A 23,350-nucleotide genomic window follows, 5' to 3' on the forward strand; every position below is an offset into this window, starting at 1 on the left:
TAACACAGACAGAACTAGACCGTTATGACCCTAATCTTAACACAGACCCTACTAGACCGTTATGACCCTAATCTTAACACAGACCCTATTAACTAGACCGTTATGACCCTAATCTTAACACAAACTAGACCGTTATGACCCTAATCTTAACACAGACCCTACTAGACCGTTATGACTCTAATCTTAACACAGACAGAACTAGACCGTTATGACCCTAATCTTAACACAGACCCTATTAACTAGACCGTTATGACACTAATTTTAACACAGACCCTACTCGACCGTTATGACCCTAATCTTAACACAGACCCTACTAGACCGATATGACCCTAATCTTAACACAGACCCTATTAACTAGACCGTTATGACCCTAATCTTAACACAAACTAGACCGTTATGACCCTAATCTTAACACAGACCCTACTAGACCGTTATGACACTAATCTTAACACAGACCCTACTAGACCGTTATGACTCTAATCTTAACACAAACAGAACTAGACCGTTATGACACTAATCTTAACACAGACAGAACTAGACCGTTATGACCCTAATCTTAACACAGACAGAACTAGACCGTTATGACCCTAATCTTAACACAGACCCTACTAGACCATTATGACACTAATCTTAACAAAGACAGAACTAGATCGTTATGACCCTAATCTTAAAACAGACAGAACTAGACCGTTATGACACTAATCTTAACACAGACCCTACTAAACCGTTATGACTCTAATCTTAAAACAGACAGAACTAGACCGTTATGACCCTAATCTTAACCTAGACCCTACTAGACCGTTATGACCCTAATCTTAACACAGACCCTACTAGACCGTTAATACACTAATCTTAACACAAACAGAACTAGACCGTTATGACACTAATCTTAACACAGACCCTACTAGACCGGTATGACCCTAATCTTAACACAGACCCTACTAGACCGTTAATACACTAATCTTAACACAGACAGAACTAGACCGTTATGACACTACTCTTAACACAGACCCTACTAGACCGGTATGACCCTAATCTTAACACAGACCCTACTAGACCGTTAATACACTAATCTTAACACAAACAGAACTAAACCGTTATGACTCTAATCTTAACACAGACAGAACTAGACCGTTATTACTCTAATCTTAACACAGACCCAATCAACTAGACCGTTATGACACTAATCTTAACACAGACCCAATCAACTAGACCGTTATGATCCTAATCTTAACACAGACAGAACTAGACCGTTATGACCCTAATCTTAACACAAATAGAACTAGACCGTTATGACACTAATCTTAACACAGACAGAACTAGACCGTTATGACCCTAATCTTAACACAGACCCAATCAACTAGACCGTTATGACTCTAATCTTAACCTAGACCCTACTAGACCGTTATGACCCTAATCTTAACCTAGACCCTACTAGACCGTTATGACACTAATCTTAACAAAGACAGAACTAGATCGTTATGACCCTAATCTTAAAACAGACAGAACTAGACCGTTATGACACTAATCTTAACACAGACCCTACTAAACCGTTATGACTCTAATCTTAAAACTGACAGAACTAGACCGTTATGACCCTAATCTTAACACAGACCCTACTAGACCGTTAATACACTAATCTTAACACAGACCCTACTAGACCGTTAATACACTAATCTTAACACAAACAGAACTAGACCGTTATGACACTAATCTTAACACAGACCCTACTAGACCGGTATGACCCTAATCTTAACACAGAACCTACTAGACCGTTAATACACTAATCTTAACACAGACAGAACTAGACCGTTATGACACTAATCTTAACACAGACCCTACTAGACCGGTATGACCCTAATCTTAACACAGACCCTACTAGACCGTTAATACACTAATCTTAACACAAACAGAACTAGACTGTTATGACCCTAATCTTAACACAGACCCTACTAGACCGGTATGACCCTAATCTTAACACAAACAGAACTAAACCGTTATGACTCTAATCGTAACACAGACAGAACTAGACCGTTATTACTCTAATCTTAACACAGACCCAATCAACTAGACCGTTATGACTCTAATCTTAACACAGACAGAACTAGACCGGTATAACACTAATCTTAACACAGACCTTACTAGACCGTTATGACTCTAATCTTAACACAGACAGAACTAAACTGTTATGACACTAATCTTAACACAGACAGAACTAGACCGTTATGACCCTAATCTTAACATAGACAGAACTAGACCGTTATGACACTAATCTTAACACAAACACTATCAATGCGGACAGAAAACAACAACGGGACAGCATATTGTTTTTGCCTGTGTCGCAGTTTATTAGTGTAACCATTCACTATAGACCCTCCAGTGTTTCTTTCAGACTTTTTTTCTCAGGGCGGGGATGGGGATGGCACTTGAAACATTCTGGTGTAGACTAAACTTTTAAGTGGACCAGTGGACACTTTTAAAGTATGTTCTATATACATTATATTTCGTTTTGGGGAGGGGGTTGTAGACGTGCTTGTGGGGAGGGGGGGGGGGCACCGCTTCCCCTGGAAGATATGCCTAAAAGAAACTCTGATAGTGTTATCCCATCCCTGAAATAATTTAGCATTTTCAGTTTGGTGTCACCCTACACACTCCACTGTCTAATTATTGTAACCGGATGCAACATTGTTTTTGCTGTAAATGTAACAGTTTTTTTTTTCGATTTGGTGTCGTCCTGTGCATGGTGTCACGCGGTGCGGACCGTATCCTTGTCCCTAACTTGTAAAGCTACTTCGTGTGTGTTGGGGGGGGGGGGGGGAGGGGTTGATAATTAAAAACAACTACCTCAAATACTACTGTATTATTTAACATATAAATGCTGCCCAAAATTTTAAGCGGGTTGCGAAATACATTTATAAAATTAAAAAATCCACTTAGCACATTTTATAAAGCACTTTACAATAGTTTCCTGCATATTGTGTATTGGGTAGGGGGAAGATGGCTGCACGTAATAGGGCTGGTAAGTAGGTCACCAACCCGTTCTACCGCTCAATAAAACCTGCATGAGCCAAAGAACTGTTTGGTGACCTACTTACCAGCCCTATTAATTTAATTACTTGTGTCATGAATACTAGCTAATAAGAATATTAGTTAAGTACTCATGAGCTTTAGTCGTGTACGAACAAATGCAACTAATCTTCAGTGAGACCTACAAAGTGGTGAATTGTTCCAGCGACGCCATCTTAAATCTCGATCAAACGTTAAGTCCTGAGCTGTTGCCAAGTAGTTCTAGTGCTGGTGATCGCAGCTTTTATCTCACCCCCCCCCTCCCACTAGACCAAGTCACCCTAGAAAGATAGTGGGCTAACAAGATTTGTAAACAATGGCCCCGAGCTATTGGTGATGGGGGGCGGGGGTGGGTTTACCCACACTGTCTTTGGTAGGGTTAGTAAATTGTCTGTAGGTACTTTTGTATATGTCTGTTCATCTGTCTGTCAACGCGTGTATCTATTTTTCTGTCTAACTATCCATCTGTTTACCTGTATATCTATCCATCTACAAATCTATTTACTTGTCTTTCAATCCACCTGTCTATCTATTTGTATGTGTATCTGGCTAGAAACAAACTTTAGTTAGAAAGAAAGTCTGTTTAGAAACTATGGCTAGAAACAAACTCTGGTTAGAAACTCTGACTAGAAACAAACTCTGACTAGAAACTCTGGATAGAAACAAACTCTGTTTAGAAACTATGGCTAGAAACAAACTCTGGTTAGAAACTCTGACTAGAAACAAACTCTGACTAGAAACTCTGGATAGAAACAAACTCTGTTTAGAAACTATGGCTAGAAACAAACTCTGGTTAGAAACTCTGACTAGAAACAAACTCTGACTAGAAACTCTGGATAGAAACAAACTCTGTTTAGAAACTATGGCTAGAAACAAACTCTGGTTAGAAACTCTGACTAGAAACAAACTCTGGTTAGAAACTCTGACTAGAAACAAACTCTGGATAGAAACAAACTCTGGTTAGAAACTCTGACTAGAAACAAAGTCTGGTTAGAAACAAACTCTGGCTAGAAACAAACTCTGGATAGAAACAAACTCTGTTTAGAAACTATGGCTAGAAACAAACTCTGGTTAGAAACTCTGACTAGAAACAAACTCTGACTAGAAACAAACTCTGGTTAGAAACTCTGACTAGAAACAAAGTCTGGTTAGAAACAAACTCTGGCTAGAAACAAACTCTGGATAGAAACAAACTCTGTTTAGAAACTATGGCTAGAAACAAACTCTGGTTAGAAACTCTGACTAGAAACAAACTCTGGTTAGAAACTCTGACTAGAAACAAATTCTGGTTAGAAACAAACTCTGGCTAGAAACAAACTCTGGATAGAAACAAACTCTGTTTAGAAACTATGGCTAGAAACAAACTCTGGTTAGAAACTCTGACTAGAAACAAACTCTGACTAGAAACTCTGGATAGAAACAAACTCTGTTTAGAAACTATGGCTAGAAGCAAACTCTGGTTAGAAACTCTGACTAGAAACAAACTCTGACTAGAAACTCTGGATAGAAACAAACTCTGTTTAGAAACTATGGCTAGAAACAAACTCTGGTTAGAAACTCTGACTAGAAACAAACTCTGGTTAGAAACTCTGAATAGAAACAAACTCTGGATAGAAACAAACTCTGGTTAGAAACTCTGACTAGAAACAAAGTCTGGTTAGAAACAAACTCTGGCTAGAAAAAAACTCTGGTTAGAAACAAACTCTGGTTAGAAACACTGACTAGAAACAAACTCTGGTTAGAAACACTGACTAGAAACAAACTCTGGTTAGAAACTCTGGCTAGAAACAAAATCTGGCTAGAAACAAACTCTGGTTAGAAACTCTGGATAGAAACAAACTCTGGTTAGAAACTCTGGCTAGAAACAAACTCTGGTTAGAAAATCTGGCTAGAAACAAACTCTGGTTAGAAACTCTGGCTAGAAACAAACTCTGGTTAGAAACAAACTCTGGTTAGAAACTCTGGCTAGAAACAAACTCTGACCAGAAACTCTGGCTAGAAACAAACTCTGGTTAGAAACAACCTCTGGCTAGAAACAAACTCTGGTTAGAAACAAACTCTGGTTAGAAACTCTGGCTAGAAACAAACTCTGGCTAGAAACAAACTCTGGCTAGAAACAAACTCTGGTTAGAAACTCTGGCTAGAAACAAACTCTGGTTAGAAACTTTGGCTAGAAACAAACTCTGGCTAGAAACAAACTCTGGCTAGAAACAAACTCTGGTTAGAAACTCTGGCTAGAAACAAACTCTGGTCAAACTCTGACCAGAAACTCTGGCTAGAAACAAACTCTGGTTAAAAACAAACTCTGGTTAGAAACAAACTCTGGTTAGAAACACTGACTAGAAACAAACTCTGGTTAGAAACTCTGACTAGAAACAAACTCTGACTAGAAACTCTGGATAGAAACAAACTCGGGTTAGAAACAAACTCTGGTTTGAAACACTGACTAGAAACAAACTCTGACTAGAAACTCTGGATAGAAACAAACTCTGGTTAGAAACTCTGGCTAGAAACAAACTCTGGTTAGAAACTTTGGCTAGAAACAAACTCTTACTAGAAACTCCGGCTAGAAACTAACGTTAGCTATACACAGCACATAACGACAAATCATCCAACTTGTTTTCCTTAAACCCCACACACCTTCATTAACACTCCATCCCCCTTGCATTTTATTCCACTCTTTAACCCCTTTCTTATCGCACTTTCGATTAACCCCATAAAAACGAAACTGTTTATTTAATGAATCGCTTCTGATTTTCGGACACGTTTTTACCTCTTTTTTTTTTTTTTAAAAGTCCTTGATGCGGGTCAGAGGTCGCGTCGAATCGCCCGATTTAGAATAAATGTAAGACGGACTTAGCGTTTGAGTGAGAAGCTTAGATGACAAAACGATACGGCGAGACGCCAGCGATAAAACTTATTGACGTTAAAGATGGTTGGGGGGGGGGGGTGTAAACTCTTTAAAAAAAAACACTGCGGCGGTGGCAGTTTCAGGATGTTTCCGATAAGCGGAAGAGTACTGATAAGGGGAGACAAGTGGGGGGGGGGGGTTGAAGTGGGAGACAGGGACCCTGTTGACGACGGGGGTCAACGTGTGAGTCACGTGTCTACCGTCGAGGGGTCTGGTGCTGACCGTCTCCGGGGCGACGGTTTCGTTTGTTGTGGGGGGGGGGGGAGATGAGTCACTTTCTACCTGTGGTATCTTGTACTGTGGGGTGGGGGATAATTGGACTAAGTGTGTTGTCTTCGCGGAGCTGGTGATAAACATTTGATTTGGGTGTGGTAACTCATTGGATTCGGGTATTTAGTTTGAAATTAATTTCTTCGCGGAACTGATGAACATTTGATTCGGGAATTAAGTTGGAGATTTCTTCGCGGAGCTTAAACTTTAACAGATATTTTGTTTCTTAGAGTACTCTCACACACAATGGTTTACATTGGGAAAAAAAAACAAAGTTGCCGATTATAAGGTACCAAACGTTGCACGTCACTCATAAACCATACTAGCCCTGATGCTGGCTGGTCAAATATCTAACTTCCTTAGGTAAAGTTTTAAAAATAATTAAATATAGAACTAGGCAACAAATATTTCATACCAAGAATTATCCGTCGATTACGTCACTCGACTTTTAGAAAGTGGGTGGGGTTAGAATTTTTCTACGTTTCTTTCAGACTTTTTTCTCCGGGGGGGGGGGGAGCACTTGAAATTTTCGGGGGGGGGGGGGGGACGGGGGGTGTGACGACTAAAATTTCCGGGGAGGGGGCGTGGCGGACACTATTAAAAGTACATATTTTCTATATAAATTCCATTACGTTCGGGGGTGTGGGTAGGTGACTTTCTCCGAAGAGATGCCGAAGAGATGCCTGAAAGAAACTCTGAATAAGGGGAGGGGGCAAGATGCGGGCCATATATGTTTTTTATTTTTAGGTGATGGTCTTGAACATTAGAACATGGTGACATAATTTCAGGTGAGGGGTGGTTGGGGGGGGGGGGGGGGAATATGTAAAGTAAAAATTAAATAAAAGTAAAGTTCCCTTTCAAACCTGATGGTCTATGGGGCAAGTGAAGTAGAGTGGATACGAATAGTTTAAAATTGTGTTGTTTCATTTAAGATCAGAGTTTCTTTCTGGCATTTCACCGGCATTTCCACCATATAACAGAGTGTTGATATAATTAAGTCAACTGAGGCTCTATATAACAGTGTTGATATAATTAAGTCAACTGAGAGGCTGTATATATCAGTGTTGATATAATTAAGTCAACTGAGAGCCTCTATATAACAGTGTTGATATAATTAAGTCAACTGAGGCTCTATATAACACAGTGTTGATATAATTAAGTCAAATGAGAGGCTGTATATATCAGTGTTGATATAATTAAGTCAACTGAGAGCCTCTATATAACAGTGTTGATATAATTAAGTCAACTGAGGCTCTATATAACACAGTGTTGATATAATTAAGTCAACTGAGAGGCTCTATATAACAGAGTTGATATAATTAAGTCAACTGAGAGGCTGTATATAACAGTGTTGATATAATTAAGTCAACTGAGAGGCTCAATATATCAGTGTTGATATAATTAAGTCAACTGAGGCTCTTTATAACACAGTGTTGATATAATTAAGTCAACTGAGAGCCTCTATATAACAGTGTTGATATAATTAAGTCAACTGAGATGCTGTATATAACAGTGTTGATATAATTAAGTCAACTGAGAGGCTCAATATATCAGTGTTGATATAATTAAGTCAACTGAGAGGCTGTATATAATACAGTGTTGATATAATTAAGTCAACTGATAGGCTCGATATAACACAGTGTTGATATAATTAAGTCAACTGAGAGGCTGTATATAATAGTGTTGATATAATTAAGTCAACTGAGAGCCTCTATATAACAGTGTTGATATAATTAAGTCAACTGAGAGGCTATGACACCGACTCTCGCGACTAATTGGTATCAGGCCGCCGGCAGGTTTCTGCAAGTATCGACAGCATCAAGTCTCCAATATCGCGGGAAATATTTTTTTTATTTTCTTTAATTTTGGGATATTTTTCTTATATTTTTTTTTTGGTGGGGAGGGGAGGGTGGGCCTTCCAATTTTCTAGAAATTTGCGTTCTGAATCAGGTTAGTACTATTTGTAGCAATTAGAACGATACAAGGTTTGGTTGTTTAAGGGTGAAAATGTGGTGTCTGTTTGTTGATCAGGCGCTAGTAATCGATAAAAGTAGTATAAATAGACTGTTGGGAAGACACTCGTAATCTATAACAGTAAGATGTGTCGATAGACAATTTGTTAGAGAAACTAGTCGATAAAGTATTGATATATTTGTTAAACAGACAATATTAATTGATAACACTGTGATTTTTTTATTTATTAGACTGATAATACTAGTCGATAGCATTGTAAAGAGATTATATATATATTAGGCAGACAATAGTAATCGATAACATTGTAAAGAGATACTATTTATTAAACAGGCAGAACTAGTCAATAACATTATAAAAAGATTATATTTATTAGACAGGCAATACTAATCGATAACACTTAATAGTATCAACAGGCTTTTTTAAGACAGGCGATACTAATCGATAACACTTTAACGTATAGATGGCTATTTGTCAAGAGGACACCTCTTGTCCGTATTGCTTAGTATTATCGATACACTGCTCGCTACACAGACACTGTTAATCGATACCACTTTAAAGTATCGATAGGCTTGAAGACGAACGTATTGATGCCATGCAAATGCCACCTAGAAGCCTGTAAACGAAAAACTCCGGAGATTTGCAAGAACTTCGAGCCAGGGACTTTATGATTTCCATAGGGATGCCGGACTATGACATTACCACTGTTAGACTTTTAAGTCTCAGCCTTTCAGTCGGCCTTCATGAGCATTGGTTGACCTTCTCGGGATCTTAGGGTCACGACCTTCAGCTTTTATAGTTCAATGTGGCGTTATGACCTTGAGACCTAGACTAGACTACAAGGTCACGAGGTTACAGCTTCATATCCCACACGTCAAAGCTTCTTGACTTTTTACTTTAAACAATGTAAAACCGGATCCAGTATTGTACGCTCATTAGCTCAATTCTTTATGGTCTTAAGGTCAAGATTTCAAGGCCATCAGCCTTGACTTATCAGGAACTCTAAAGCCAAAACTCCAAAATCATCGACGAAAAAAAAAATCCGATTGTCGTGGAAGACCTTGAATGAGTTTGGCAGAAGCTACTTGTAACTCTGGCTAGCTGTTTTACTTTTTCTAAACGCGTGGATCAATGTGAGTACATCAGGAGCGTCGGTGCATTTGGGTTAGACTAGGATGTCGTGATCTGGACTAGACTGACGTGATCTGGACTAGACTGACGTGATCTGGACTAGACTGACGTGATCTGGACTAGACTAACGTGATCTGGACTAGACTAACGTGATCTGGACTAGACTGACGTGATCTGGACTAGACTGACGTGATCTGGACTAGGATGTCGTGATCTGGACTAGACTAACGTGATTTGGACTAGGTTGACATGATCTGGACTAGACTGACGTGATCTGGACTAGACTGACGTGATCTGGACTAGACTGACGTGATCTGGACTAGACTGACGTGATCTGGACTAGACTGACGTGATTTGGACTAGACTGACGTGATCTGGACTAGACTGACGTGATCTGGACTTGGCTGACGTGATCTGGACTAGACTGACGTGATCTGGACTAGGCTGACGTGATCTGGACTAGGTTGACGTGATCTGGACTAGGCTGACGTGATCTGGACTAGGCTAACGTGATCTGGACTAGGCTGACGTGATCTAGACTAGGCTAACGTGATCTGGACTAGGCTGACGTGACCTGGACTAGGCTGACGTGATCTGGACTAGGCTGACGTGATCTGGACTAGGTTGACGTGATCTGGACTAGACTGACGTGATCGGCACTAGGATGACGTGGTCTGGACCATCCAATATGATACGAAATGATACTAAACTGACGTGATCTGGACTAGACTGACGCGATATGGACTAGACTGACGTGATCTGGACTAGGCTGACGTGATCTGGACTAGTTTGACGTGATCTGGACTAGGCTGACGTGATCTGGACTAGGCTAACGTGATCTGGACTAGGCTGACGTGATCTAGACTAGGCTAACGTGATCTGGACTAGACTGACGTGATCTGGACTAGACTGACGTGATCTGGACTGACGTGATCTGCACTAGACTGACGTGATCTGGACTAGACTGACGTGATCTGGACTAGGTTGATCTGGACTAGACTGACATGATCTGGACTAGGTTGACGTGATCTGGACTAGACTGACGTGATCTGGACTAGACTGACGTGATCTGCACTAGACTGACGTGATCTGGACTAGACTGACGTGATCTGGACTAGGTTGATCTGGACTAGACTGACATGATCTGGACTAGGTTGACGTGATCTGGACTAGACTGACGTGATCTGGACTAGACTGACGTGATCTGGACTAGGCTGACGTGATCTGGACTAAACTGACGTGATCTGGACTAGACTGACGCGATATGGACTAGACTGACGTGATCTGGACTAGGTTGACGTGATCTGGACTAGACTGACGTGATCGGCACTAGGATGACGTGGTCTGGACCATCCAATATGATACGAAATCATGATAGTAAATTTCAACGTGATCCTTCTTCAGCGTGACAATCACGAATGGGCGTGATTTAAGTAAAAATTTTAACGGCTAGTTTTTTTTTTTTTTTTTTTTACAGTATGGGTAGTTTCATATTCAGCCAAAATTGTGTTTGCCAATGACGTCATCTAGTTTTTTTTTTTTAAACCTGCGTCTGCTACCCAAACGAGATTTCCAGTTCGGTCGTCTGCTTTCCAGCCTGAGACCTAATGTTGTGGATCATCGCGCGCCTGCTTTACACTCGTTAAATTAAAAAAAAAAGTCTTACTCTAGGGGTGGGGATAAAAAATTTCGGGTAATGGTGAATAAGAGTTTGCGCTCCTGATCGTAGCCTTGACCTTACCGTTCTTTCATGGAGTGAGGGGGGGGGGGGGGGCATCGAAAAATCAACCTCTTATGATGCAAGTCAAGATGTTCAGCTTTCGATAGCAGAATTCTTTCTGGAACTTTCGGATTTGAATAGTTGGCTTCGTTTTGTTTTTTTTTAACTGTAGAATCGTTTATTTAATATTTGATTGTAGATTTGTTCATTTGACAATTCGTTGTAGATATTGTCATTTGACATCTGGCTTTAGAACTGATTATTTGACATTTTGACATTTGGTTGTAAAAGCGTTCATTTGATATTTGATTGTAGATTTGGTCATTTGACATTTTGTTGTAGATTTTGTCATTTGACATTTGATTGTAGAATTGCTTATCTGAAATTTGCTGTACAATTATTCATTGGACATAGATTTATTCGCTTTGAAAAATATCTGTATAATGATTTCGCTTTGACAAGTAGGCCTACTATAGAAATAAACTGAACGTTTTCAAATTTGGCTGTAAAAATAATACTCATATGCGCACTTAATCGAGTTTATGAATCATGGTCTAAAATTAGCTTGATGAAACTATTGAATATATTTTTTTTTTTAAACCTCCATCTCCACTTCTAGTCGTTAAGGGAGAGAACCAAGTATCGGAACAGTTGTGTGCCCGGGGTTACGGCCAACATCACATCACGACAAGGGACATAAGTCCTCTACAATTGCGCTTACAAATGCCGACTATTTTCGTCTGCATAACTCAGCCGTCAGTGGTCGCTTGGCTTGTTCCAGATTTTTCTTTTTAAATTGCAGACGGTAGTACTGGCATCCTTTTAACCCCTCTGGGCGATCTCTTCGATTTATGTCGTTTCTCTCTCTATCCCACCCCCTCTCTCTCCTCTCCCTCTCTCTCCTAGCTCTCTCTCTCCTTCTATCTTTCTACCTTTCAATCTTTTTCTCATTAGTTTGCGCGTTATCTCCATTCTATCTTCCCTTCACTTTCTCTCCTTCAGACCTACTTTCTCTTACGTTCTCCCTTCTCTTGCTCTTCTCTCGTCCTTCTGTTTCTCTGTCTCTTTTTCTCATTGTTTCTCTCTTAAATACATACACTACATCGACTACACAATTTCTAAAACATCAAATTTTTTCTATTTATATATTATACTATATGAATATAAGTATATATATATATATATATATATATATATATATATATTAGTTTCATGAAGCGTTACCTAAGATAGTTCGTCCTTCTTTCAGATGCGTAGACTATCTCATTGTTTTAAAAACAAGCTACGTAATGTTAGTTTTGTCTCAGGTCGCTTTTGTCATTTCCAAGACACACTTAGACACATGGGTGAGACACTTCCAAGACACACGTAGACACGCGGATGAGACACTTCTTAGACACAGGTAGACACAAGGGTGAGACACTTCTAAGACACACGTAAGCCCATGGGTGAGACACTTATAAGACACACGTAAGCCCACGGGTAAGACACTTCTAAGACACACGTAAGCCCATGGGTGAGACACTTATAAGACACACGTAATCCCCTGGTTGAGAATCCCTATCAAAAACTGAGAAATATTCATCCAACTCAAAGATATAAGTACTTACTTAAACAGTTGTGTTATTCTCGGCTCTGGTAAAAATACATAGCCAGCGGCCATCTTATCACGTGACATACCCTTCAGGTGATTGGTTGTCTACATAGATGTGATATCCAATCAAAGATCGTCGTTTTTTTTTTTCGCGTCGCTGATTGGTTCCATCACGCTATTCAAACAGTTGTCGATAACGGAATGTCTATTACATGACTTGTGGAATGACGAATTGGGTTGTCTACTATAAAAGACCCCCCCCCCCCCGATCGAAATGGAATTCATATAGAAAACATATACTTTTACTAGTGTTCACCACCCTCCCCCCCCCCTGAAAAATGTTGGCCGCCCCTCCCCCCGTAAGTTTCAAGTGCCCCTCGGAGAAAAAAGTCTGGTAGAAACTCTTTTGCCTACTGTTTTAGACGTGAAATTACGTCAAATGAGTTTTCTGTAGTGTTTACCACGTAAGATGTGAAATGAGTTGTCGGGACAGATTTCACATCAAATCAGCGGCTGACCCACATTATGGGGTTCTGGAAGTGAAAGGCGGTGAAACGTCTTCAATTTTTTGTTATCTGTTTATGATCTATTCAGAAGTCGACGAATGTGGATTGTCGACGAATGTGGTAGTCGACGAATGTGGAATCGACGAATGTGTAATCGACGAATGTGGTAGTCGACTAATTTGGAAGTCGACCAATGTGGAATTCGACGAATTCAAAAGTTTAACGCGTACATTAATAGCCCGTCTTGAATTAAATTCATACATCATCCACTGGCTAGTACGGGGCTCTTGAAGCTTCTTGAGCTAAGGCAGGACTGTTTAAGCTCCAACACAGAGCTTAAACTAAACTCAAAATAGTGCCTGGTGTCTTTTTCTGACTTTTACTATTAAATGTTGCAGCTGTGTTGTATAGGGTTAAGACCACGCCACTGGACCAATCCAACTTTCTTCCTGTTAGATCTCAGTGACATCTTCATTTTTTGTTCCTGTATGGGCTGGTGTCCATGATGGTGTACGGTCTAAATATCACTAGTTTGGTGATATCCGGTGGCGTTGTCAACAGTTTCTTCCAGGCATCTCTTCGGGTGGGCGAAGCCCCCCCCCCCCCTCGAAATTTTTTTACCGGCCCCCAAACGAAATGAAATTTATATAATTTATATAGAAAATATATACTTTTAACAGTGTCCGCCCCCCCCCCCCCGAAGAAAGTCTACCGCCCCCCCCCCCCCCCCCCGAAAATTTCAAGTGCCCCCCCCCCAGAAGAAAAAAGTCTGGAAGAAACACTGGTTGTTAATTGCTGTTCTAGTGTTTGTGTGTGTGTGTGGGGGGGGGGGGGGGTCTTAGAATCTGCCCCACATTTACCCTCGAAATATCACGTGTCTCGCGTCTAGTTACGACTGTTGGTGTCGTGTTGCTTCCAATTTCATCTCTTTAAATTTCATTAAACACATTAATTAAACCACATTTTTTTAATTCACAAAATCGATATTATATATATATATATATATATATATATATATATATATATATATATATATATATATATATATATATATATATATATATATATATATATATATATATATATATATATATATATATATATATATATATATATATATATATTTCATACTTGTATATTTCCCCATTTAAAGTTTAGTAATTCAGACCTACTGATGGCAGTCCTATTTATAGCCCTCAATTCATTTTAACACCCACCTAAAGATCCATACACCACAAAAAAACAATTTTTGGAACAACGAACATCTTGAGCTGATATTTTCTCTCTTGTCTTCGCGCTCATTGTATTAATACCTTACAATTTTTGTTTCCGCTTTGCGGCAATCATTTTTTTTTGTCAATTGGCCATTTTTTAAATTAAGCATTCGGAGAAACAAATCTATAAATTATTTAAGTGACCTTCAACCTTAATCAGGAACCAGTTGAAAAACTCTAGTAACATGAGGGCTTATGTTAAACTCACTCGTCGCCCTCAAGGCAACTACCAACAGCGACGCACACAGACAAAAACATACGAACCCGCCACATCACACAATTCGGGAGGAGGGATAGGGTGGAACTTTGCCATGTAAAACGAGGGGGAAGGGGTAAGGGGGAGGGGATGAGTAAGTGTGACGACACATTTTATAATTTAAGTAAACAACATTATTTGAAACTCAATTTTAGCCGTTATTTAAAAAAAAATTATTTTAGAAATTATAATAGAAACCGGTTCATATTCACAATATCCGCGCTGAGTTAATAATTTATAAACAAATCGTAGTTTCAAAAAACAATAATTATAGCTTTGATGTGTGGCGTCACTTAAGGTGGGTTATTAAATATGCTTCCGGTGAGTGAAGATTGTGGGGGGGGGGGGGGGGAGTAACAGTCCTGTAAAAAGGGTGACGTAGATTTTGGGAGCCCCGAGCCCTCATTTACTACGTCACATCCACAAACCCCCAAACAAACAAAGAGACGTTGCGAACTAAATAAAAAAACTTGAAAAAAATAAAAATAACTCACGCAGATAGTTTTTTTTATGCACGCGTTTTGAAATAATGTGAATTTTAAATTTTTAAAATATCAGAATCTGATATCTTACAGCTATTTTAAAATAAAACAACTAGTTTCGGTTTAAAAAGTGCGAAACTTTTCAACAAAAAATAATCACTGGCTGTGGAGAAAAAAATAATTGATTTCCGTTCTTCAGGATATGGAACTTTTTTTTCTCTTCTCTTGAACGTCACGTGATCTAAACAGGCGGCCCACGTGCTTCCCACGTGCACCCGGTGACAAACACATGTAGGCTGGTCAGTATCATGCTGCCCTTGACTCGGACTCTCAACACCTCCCTCCGTCCTGCCCCCGGCCTGCTCACCCTCCTCGTGCTGATCCTGCTGCCCGTGACGTCACCCGCCCGTCACGCCATCGGCCTCCTGGTCCTGTCCACCAACGCTAGCCTCGGGTCCGGGTTCGAAACCCACGGCGGCCAGTCCCTGATCGCGACCGTCGAGGAGGCGGTCCGGACGACGGAGGTGCTGCTCAAGCCGGCCGGGGTCAAGGTCACGCTGACGTGGAGGGACGCTGGGGTGTGCGACGAGCGGCTGGCCCTGGGGGAGACGGTGTCGCTGCAGAGGGATCAGGTGGACGTCATCGTGGGCCCGTTTTGTCCGGCATGTAAGTAGCAAGTTTGTTTTTACATTTGGCAAGTTTGTTTTTACATTTGGCAAGTTTGTTTATGCATTTCTTAAGTTTGTTTATGCATTTGGCAAGTTTGTGCATTTGGCAAGTTTGTTTATACATTTGGCAAGTTTGTTTGTTTATGCATTTGGCAAGTTTGTTTATTTATGCATTTGGTAAGTTTGTTTATGCATTTGGAAAGTTTGTTTGTTTATGCATTTGGCAAGTTTGTTTATTTATGCATTTGGTAAGTTTGTTTATGCATTTGGAAAGTTTGTTTATGCATTTGGCAAGTTTGTTTGTTTATGCATTTGGCAAGTTAAGCAAAAAAAAAAAAAAAAAAAAAAAAAAAAAAAAAAAAAACTGAGGTATGTAATTAATATGAACTAAAATTTTATAACATGTTCTCATATAAATATCGGTTAGCGATGTGTTTGGCAACATCAATCTTGCTTGCAAACATTTAATCTTAACCCGCTTGATTATTTGGTAGTATCACTTTCTTAAAGGACACTAGTTTAATAATTGTTTTTAAAAAAATGTGCTATTGGCTGGGTAGGACTGGAACCGTAGAGTTTCCGATCCAAAATTGAATCCCCTACACTTAACACGCTCTCTGTCTTCTCTATTAGGGCCCTGTAGAGACCTTAGGCACGACGTTTCGTGTACTCATTAACCGGACTGGTAGATAGGCAGCTTGATAGTTTCTGGAATTAGTTAAAAATAAAGATTTTAGACTGCTGGGCAAGGGCGGGGTCATCCTGGTTTTCTACCTGTCCGATACACACGGATACAGCGAAGGTTGCCCAGGTACAGCATTAAACATCTGGCCAAAACATCGCATGGTGAAACTAGCCAAACTTGATTTGGGTGAAAATTACCACACGTAATACGAATCAAAGGACTTCCTTCCCCTCATTCATTCACCTATCCGGTGGGGGAGGGGGAGGGGGGATTACAGCTTATAGTTACAATGGTATGGTTAGGTTAGGTTAGGTTAGGTTAGGTTAGGTTAGGTTAGGTTGGGTTGGGTTGGGCTGGGCTGGGCTGGGCTGGGTTAGGTTAGGTTAGGTTAGGTTAGGTTAGGTTAGGTTAGGTTAGGTTAGGTTAGGTTAGGTCAGGTCAGGTCAGGTCAGGTCAGGTCAGGTCAGGTCAGGTCACGTCACGTCACGTTACGTTACGTTACGTTACGTTACGTTACGTTACGTTACGTTACGTTACATTACGTTACGTTACGTTACGTTACGTTACGTCACGACGTTACGTTACGTGTTTACAATATAAGAAACATAACAGAAAAATAGTTAACAATGTATTTTAGTTGTTAACATTTTTATGTATAGTGCAAGTGTAACATTTGTTGCTGTAACATGCTTGCATGATGCTTTTTTAAAAGTTACATTTAAAAAGTGCAACTGTTTTGATGAAACGTAAAATTGTAAGTTTTTCATCTTCATTTTTTTTTAAATCTCAGACAAAATATTTCCGCCTCTAAATTAATTTTTTTTTACATTTTAAGAGGAAGAAATCGCAATTGAAAAAAAAAGCGGAATGATATGGGTGATAGCTAGTTAAAGTGCGTGATTCAGCCCTCACCCCCCCCCCCCCACACACATACACACATTCTTTCCTTATCGTTTATTTTTGGTTGTGTGCAGTTTTTGTAATCTAGTTTCCGTTTTCCACCCCACCCCCTCTCTCCCTGCTCTTTTTCTCCCAATCCAGACCCCTTTTCCATATCACGTTAACCTCACTCCTAGTTTTTCATGCATTTTAATAGTTTGAGTTAAGGGTGGGGGGGGGGGGGGACTCGCATTTAAACTTTTTTGGTTAAACAATAAAGCTAAATTGGTTCAAAACAAAAACAAAAGAAAAAAATATAACTTTAAAAAAAAAATAAACATTACTAAAATAATAAAAAATCGAACAAAATTAAAGTGAAATAAAAATATTTAAAACAAAAATAAAGCTTTTAAAATAATTGAAAACAAAACAATCTCTAAGAGCAAACGAGTTTTAAAATGTGTTAAGACAGTCACCAACTTCTGATACAATATCTTTATAAACATGCTCCTCGTCAAATTTGAATATATCATACCCCCCTCCTGTATAATATTTTATACAGGCTTATATACGTGCTACAACTTTTTAGCAATTTTTGTCATCTTTGGTGAAAATACCTACAAAATGAGCAAGGAAAAATATAATTCTCGCACTATAATATTTAAAGAAAAAAGCTATCACAAATAACAAAAAAAAAAAACCCATCAATAAAGCGGGAGTGATCGCCCCTAAACTGTCTCGAATATTCTTATATAACACCACTATAGGGTGTCATAACTCGGCATAAGATGATACAAAACTACAAATTTGATATAATACTTATAAATAAAATTGCATCAACCTAGCTGTAATAATCAAATTATCGTGTTCACAGACACACAGACACACAGACACACGGACACATTTGCAAAGCTATATTTTTCCGACTCAATGAGGTGTACAACTTCGAGATTTGTGAAAATCTCGAATTTGATTTCTTGCACGATTACAATACTTCCTCTACACTTCGTATATGAAATTTGTTTTAAAGTAATAATACTTTATTTTGTAGTTTTATACAGTTTCAAAGACATAAATATATATAGTGTTTATAGTATTTAAATCGAGCAAGTAAAATGGGTTAACAACTAGACTAAAAGGGTGCGCAACTTTGTTTCTTTTGACTGCTTAATTTACCGTGCTCCATCATCACAAGTAAAGCCACAAGTTGACATTGTAGCTACCCGTGGTCAGAAACCATTTTTTAAAAATACTTTTATTTTCAAATGGAAATAATTACATCAGCATATACAAATGTGTGTGTGCGTTAGTCTTTAACATAATTCAAACATTTACAAAAATTATCATTACATGAAAAAAATGGTGAACATTACTAAGAATGATTTTCTATCAATAATTTAATAGAAGCTAATTAGAAATAAAGAAATGCAAAGATGGTATTTTTAACCTGATAGTCTTAAATGTTTTCACAGTTTTGTTGAGAATTTCTTTTTTACAATATAAGCAGCGTGGGAAATTAATAGGAAATATTTTAAAATAAAACAATCTGGATGCAGAATAACCAATACCATAAAAAAAATAAAAAAAAAATTTAGTATATTTTTTATTTGTGAATTTTTATGGGTTTTGTGAATAGAATAAAAGCCTTTTTCCTTAAAACAATTCCTGTCCAGTAGCTCTTGACCTCTAAAATGCAGTTATTTGCACCTTTTTTTTTTTTTGGCGTTAGTGCACGAGATGAGCTAACCGCGAAAATAGTTCACCGTTGACGGCCATTTTATCAAGCGATCAGTAGTATTTTATTTTGTTATCTCCCCTATTACTATTGAATTTAATTGTTTTTAAATTTTTATCACATTTGAGCCTTTAATTAGATTTTTAAAAAAATTAGATATACTTGCATTGTCATCCAAGATCCACATGTGTGCTTAATTTCAGCTCAATCGGACAATGGAAAGTAGGTTAAACTAATGTTTCAACGTCTGCGGAGCGACAAATTTAGTGAACGTAATAAAGCCTTTAAAAAAGACAAAATTCGGTTGGCCAGTCGATACAGAAATAACCTAATTTTGGGTACCAGACCCACACGTATTTTTTTTTTCTGAAAAAATAAAAACAAATTCTATTGACTATACATTTCTGTTGAACGTTTCGTGCACCAGTAGTAGGTTGCGTCCCTTGGGAGGGGGGGGGGGGAGTCGCGTCTTCCTCTTTAGACACTGTTGGTTAAATATTCAATCTAACTGCGAAACATTTAGTACGTCAGATTATTTTTTCGTCAATCTACTAACTAGCAAAGATAGCGTGTTCCGGATAATGAGCTGTTGTCTAGAGGAACTTAAGTCAAAGATTCTCGCTTTATGTACTGTTGTCTACCACATAAGCCTACGTAAACATGCGAACTTTTATCTTGTACTCGAGCTTATTCCATAAACGAGATTTAGAGATTTCGTGTTGCCAAAAAATCATTTAGTATGCGAATTAACTATTGTCAACACTGAAGAACTTTTGTTTAACCGATAATTTTATAGCAGACTAAAAAAAATGTGTCTAAATTTTTCTAGCAGACGATCCCACGACTAGGTTTTTTAGCGCAATTTCCATACGGACAATTGCGATTATTAACTCGTCATTTCTGGATGGATGTTTGCTTGCATGGATGGATGTGTGTCCGAAGCTTTAAGTCGTATCTCCTCCTCAACGAAGCAATATCGAGGACTAGTTCCAAAGCAAATATATTAAGCAAGTTCCAAGGATGATTGTGGGCCAAAAAAATTCCCGGAATTCCTTCCAGGATTTCCCGGAAAAGCCAAAAAACCTCGAACAAATGCAGTTTTTGCTCCATATCTCGGCAACCAGACCACTTAGCGACTTGAAACATTTACCAATCGATTCCTGTCATAATTTAGACCAATATTGCCGAAGAAAGTTTTCAAAAATATCCTTTCGTTCGGTCACAAAAAAATTGATTAAGAACATTTAAACTGAGCATCGTGTAGGCCTAGGATGATTTAAACTGAGCATCGTGTAGGAGTTTATATTATTAGGATGCTATTTACAAAAAATTAAAAATTGTTATGGATAACATAAGGAAATTGCGCTTAAATTGTCAATAGACTTTTTATTAACTTGTTTTTTTTTTAGTAGAATAAAATCAGTTTAAATTTTGCAAAGCAAATGAACTTCGGTTAAAATTTAGTGTCGCAGACGATGTTTTTGTCTAATATTGTGTAGCAAACGAACTTTGGTCAAATTTAAGTCTAGCCGTCGATTCTTTGACTTGGATTTGTCTAGTAGCAAAACGTTTGTCTAAATTTTGTATAGCAAATAAACTTTGGTCAAAATTTAGTCTAGCCGTCGATTCTTTGACTAAGATTTGTCTAGTAGGAAAACGTTTGTCTAAATTTTGTGTAGCAAACGAACTTTGGTCAAAATTTAGTCTATCAAACGATGCTCTTGTCTAATTTTGTATAGCAAACGAACTTTGGTCAAAATTGAGTCTAGCCGACGATATAGTGTACAGACGACCAAGAAAAGAGCACGAAGCACTTGATCAAATTATGTTCGCTGTCCTATCGTCTGCTTATGTCCAATCGACTCAGGGGAAGGAGAGGAGGGGAGGGGGAAGGGGGGATACCATTTTCTGATGGGCGGATTGACTTGTTACCGCCCGTACAGGACAAGGTTAGAATCTATTTGGCAACTGTAAATCGATTTTCGGATGACGACTTCTGTCCAAGTTTGTATTGTACCGGGGAAGGTGGGATTTTTTTTTCCCCAAGTGGCTTGTCTCCTTGGTGTTTTTTTTTTGTACTATAATATTAGAGCTGTATTGTCAGAGAAAGTAGGTTTCTTTTCAACCTAATCATATAACAGATCCTTCGGGAAATAATGTATGGGGTTGGTTTTTTCTTCTTTTCTTGAGATGGGTTTTTGTGGTTTTTATGCACTTTAGTTAATTCAAAATGTTTTTGTCAGAGGTAGTTTTATATATATATATATATATATATATATATATATATATATATATATATATATATATATATATATATATATATATATTTATATATATATATATATATATATATATATATATATATATATATATATATATATATATATATATTCAAACTGTGAAAATAAAGTCTCATCGCTCTGTATAGGAATCTTTTATGTATAATTTTCTTAAAACGTCATATCTTGGTTCTGGCAGTCGAAAGATGAAGTAGAGTTAATTAATTTGAAGGAATATGAAGGGGTAGTGTGGTCGATTCTATGCGCAATAGCTTTACTTTCCCTAATGTGAGTGGGGTACCCATCAGAGCTGGATGGACTCAGGGATTTCCTATGGACTCGAGGGGTCTAAACTAAAGACTTTCGGGTTATAAGGCGTGCGCTCTACGATCCGACCACTTTTTATTCCGATAATTTAAAAGAGACAATTTGTCCATTATTCGACTGCCAGAACAAATTTTGGTTTACTTGCCACTTCTGACAAGCTTGCCACGCGTTTACCCCTTCTGAATCACGACGTTGATAAAGTCCTGGGCTAAAATCGTGTGACGTAATCAATGAAGACTAGTTTCTTTCTAATACGTCACGACCCAAAATCTTCCGTGACCTGGCAAAGGTCAGAGGTCATCTTTTTGTCATCAGCTTAACGGGACTGACTGATGTTAATTTGATTTGTACCCGTGTTCGTGTTTTTGTATGTGTCAATGTATTGATGTGTCTGTTTATTATTGTGTATGTATGTGTCCTTGTGTTTGTGTGTTTGTGAGTATGTGTCTATGCATTGATGTGTGTCTCACTGGTATTGTGTCTCTGTGTGTCTTCGAGTTTCATTGTCAGAGCGCTGATATGTCTATTAAGTGTGTCTGTTTGTTAGAGCGTTTATGAATGAATCTCTCTACGTGAGTGATTTTTGTCTGTATAAGACTACTTATGTGTATGTCTGCTTGCCTTACCGCGTTCCTCCGACTGTTTGTATTTGTCTGATTACGTGATCTTATCATCTAAAAATAACATTAACGCTGACCAATCAAACAAAAAGCTGCGTCCTCAAACAAAAGAGCTCCTGACAACATGAAAGACATCATGGCCGCCATCACGACAGACATCATGACAGACAACATGGCCGCCATCACTACAGACGTCATGACAGACAGACAGACATCATGACAGACACTCCAATTTCATTCACATCACCATCGCTTCTTGACAGAGACACAGGACAGGTAACGACAACATCTTAGACTAGATTAAACTAAGTGGTTAGCTGAGCGATTGAAATGTGGATGTAGCTATAAACAGACCTCTGCTGGGAGAGCATATCTTACAGCTGTTGTTTTTTTTTAAGCCAAGCATGGACTACCAAAAGTTTACGATCCGAACTCGAGACTTTCCGGTTAGCAGGCACGCTCTACCACCCGACCAAGCCGTCCCATTAACATGAGAACATCACATTGATGACTCTCGCATCTTCTTCCTCGTGTTACGATTTTTGTATAATATATTATATTATACTATATATTATATTATATATTATAATATATTATTATAGTATATTATAGTCGACGACAGCTAGCCTGAAAGTATTGAGTTCTGTTCCTTGGCTCAAGCCTGTATATTCTAGAGACTAGGTACTAAATTGTGTACCTAACACAAGTCCGATAAAGTGGCTTCCAAAATACGGACGAAACAATCCCTTTATAATACGAGACCAAGCAATAGACGAACTCTACTTCCTCTGTCCTATGACCCTCCCACTAGCCGGTACCTCTGCATATCAAACTACCCGCTTTATCTATCGATCAACAACTCCGGCAGCAAAATTAACATTTTTTTTAAAATACCCGATCAACAAAATCGAACTCAAATATTCCATGTTAACTACGCTTCTCCCTTCCTCTTGTTCACGATTATTTTTTACACCAA

At 38.5% G+C, this 23,350-nt stretch overlaps 1 protein-coding gene across 1 annotated transcript in view; it reads left to right on the forward strand.

Annotated features, from left to right (window-relative positions):
- The first annotated feature begins 15,386 nt into the window (after window positions 1-15,386).
- Window positions 15,387-23,350, forward strand: part of LOC131934698 (atrial natriuretic peptide receptor 2) — a 55,071-nt gene continuing 47,107 nt past the window's right edge. The window contains exon 1 of the mRNA XM_059290780.1: window positions 15,387-15,847. Within this exon, the coding sequence (XP_059146763.1) occupies window positions 15,490-15,847 (358 nt within the window). The 5' untranslated portion in view covers window positions 15,387-15,489. The remainder of the gene's footprint in view (window positions 15,848-23,350) is intronic.

This window comes from Physella acuta, unplaced genomic scaffold (assembly GCF_028476545.2).
Source record: "Physella acuta isolate Inbredline_101_S28 unplaced genomic scaffold, ASM2847654v3 ptg000012l, whole genome shotgun sequence".
Lineage (NCBI taxonomy): Eukaryota > Metazoa > Mollusca > Gastropoda > Physidae > Physella > Physella acuta.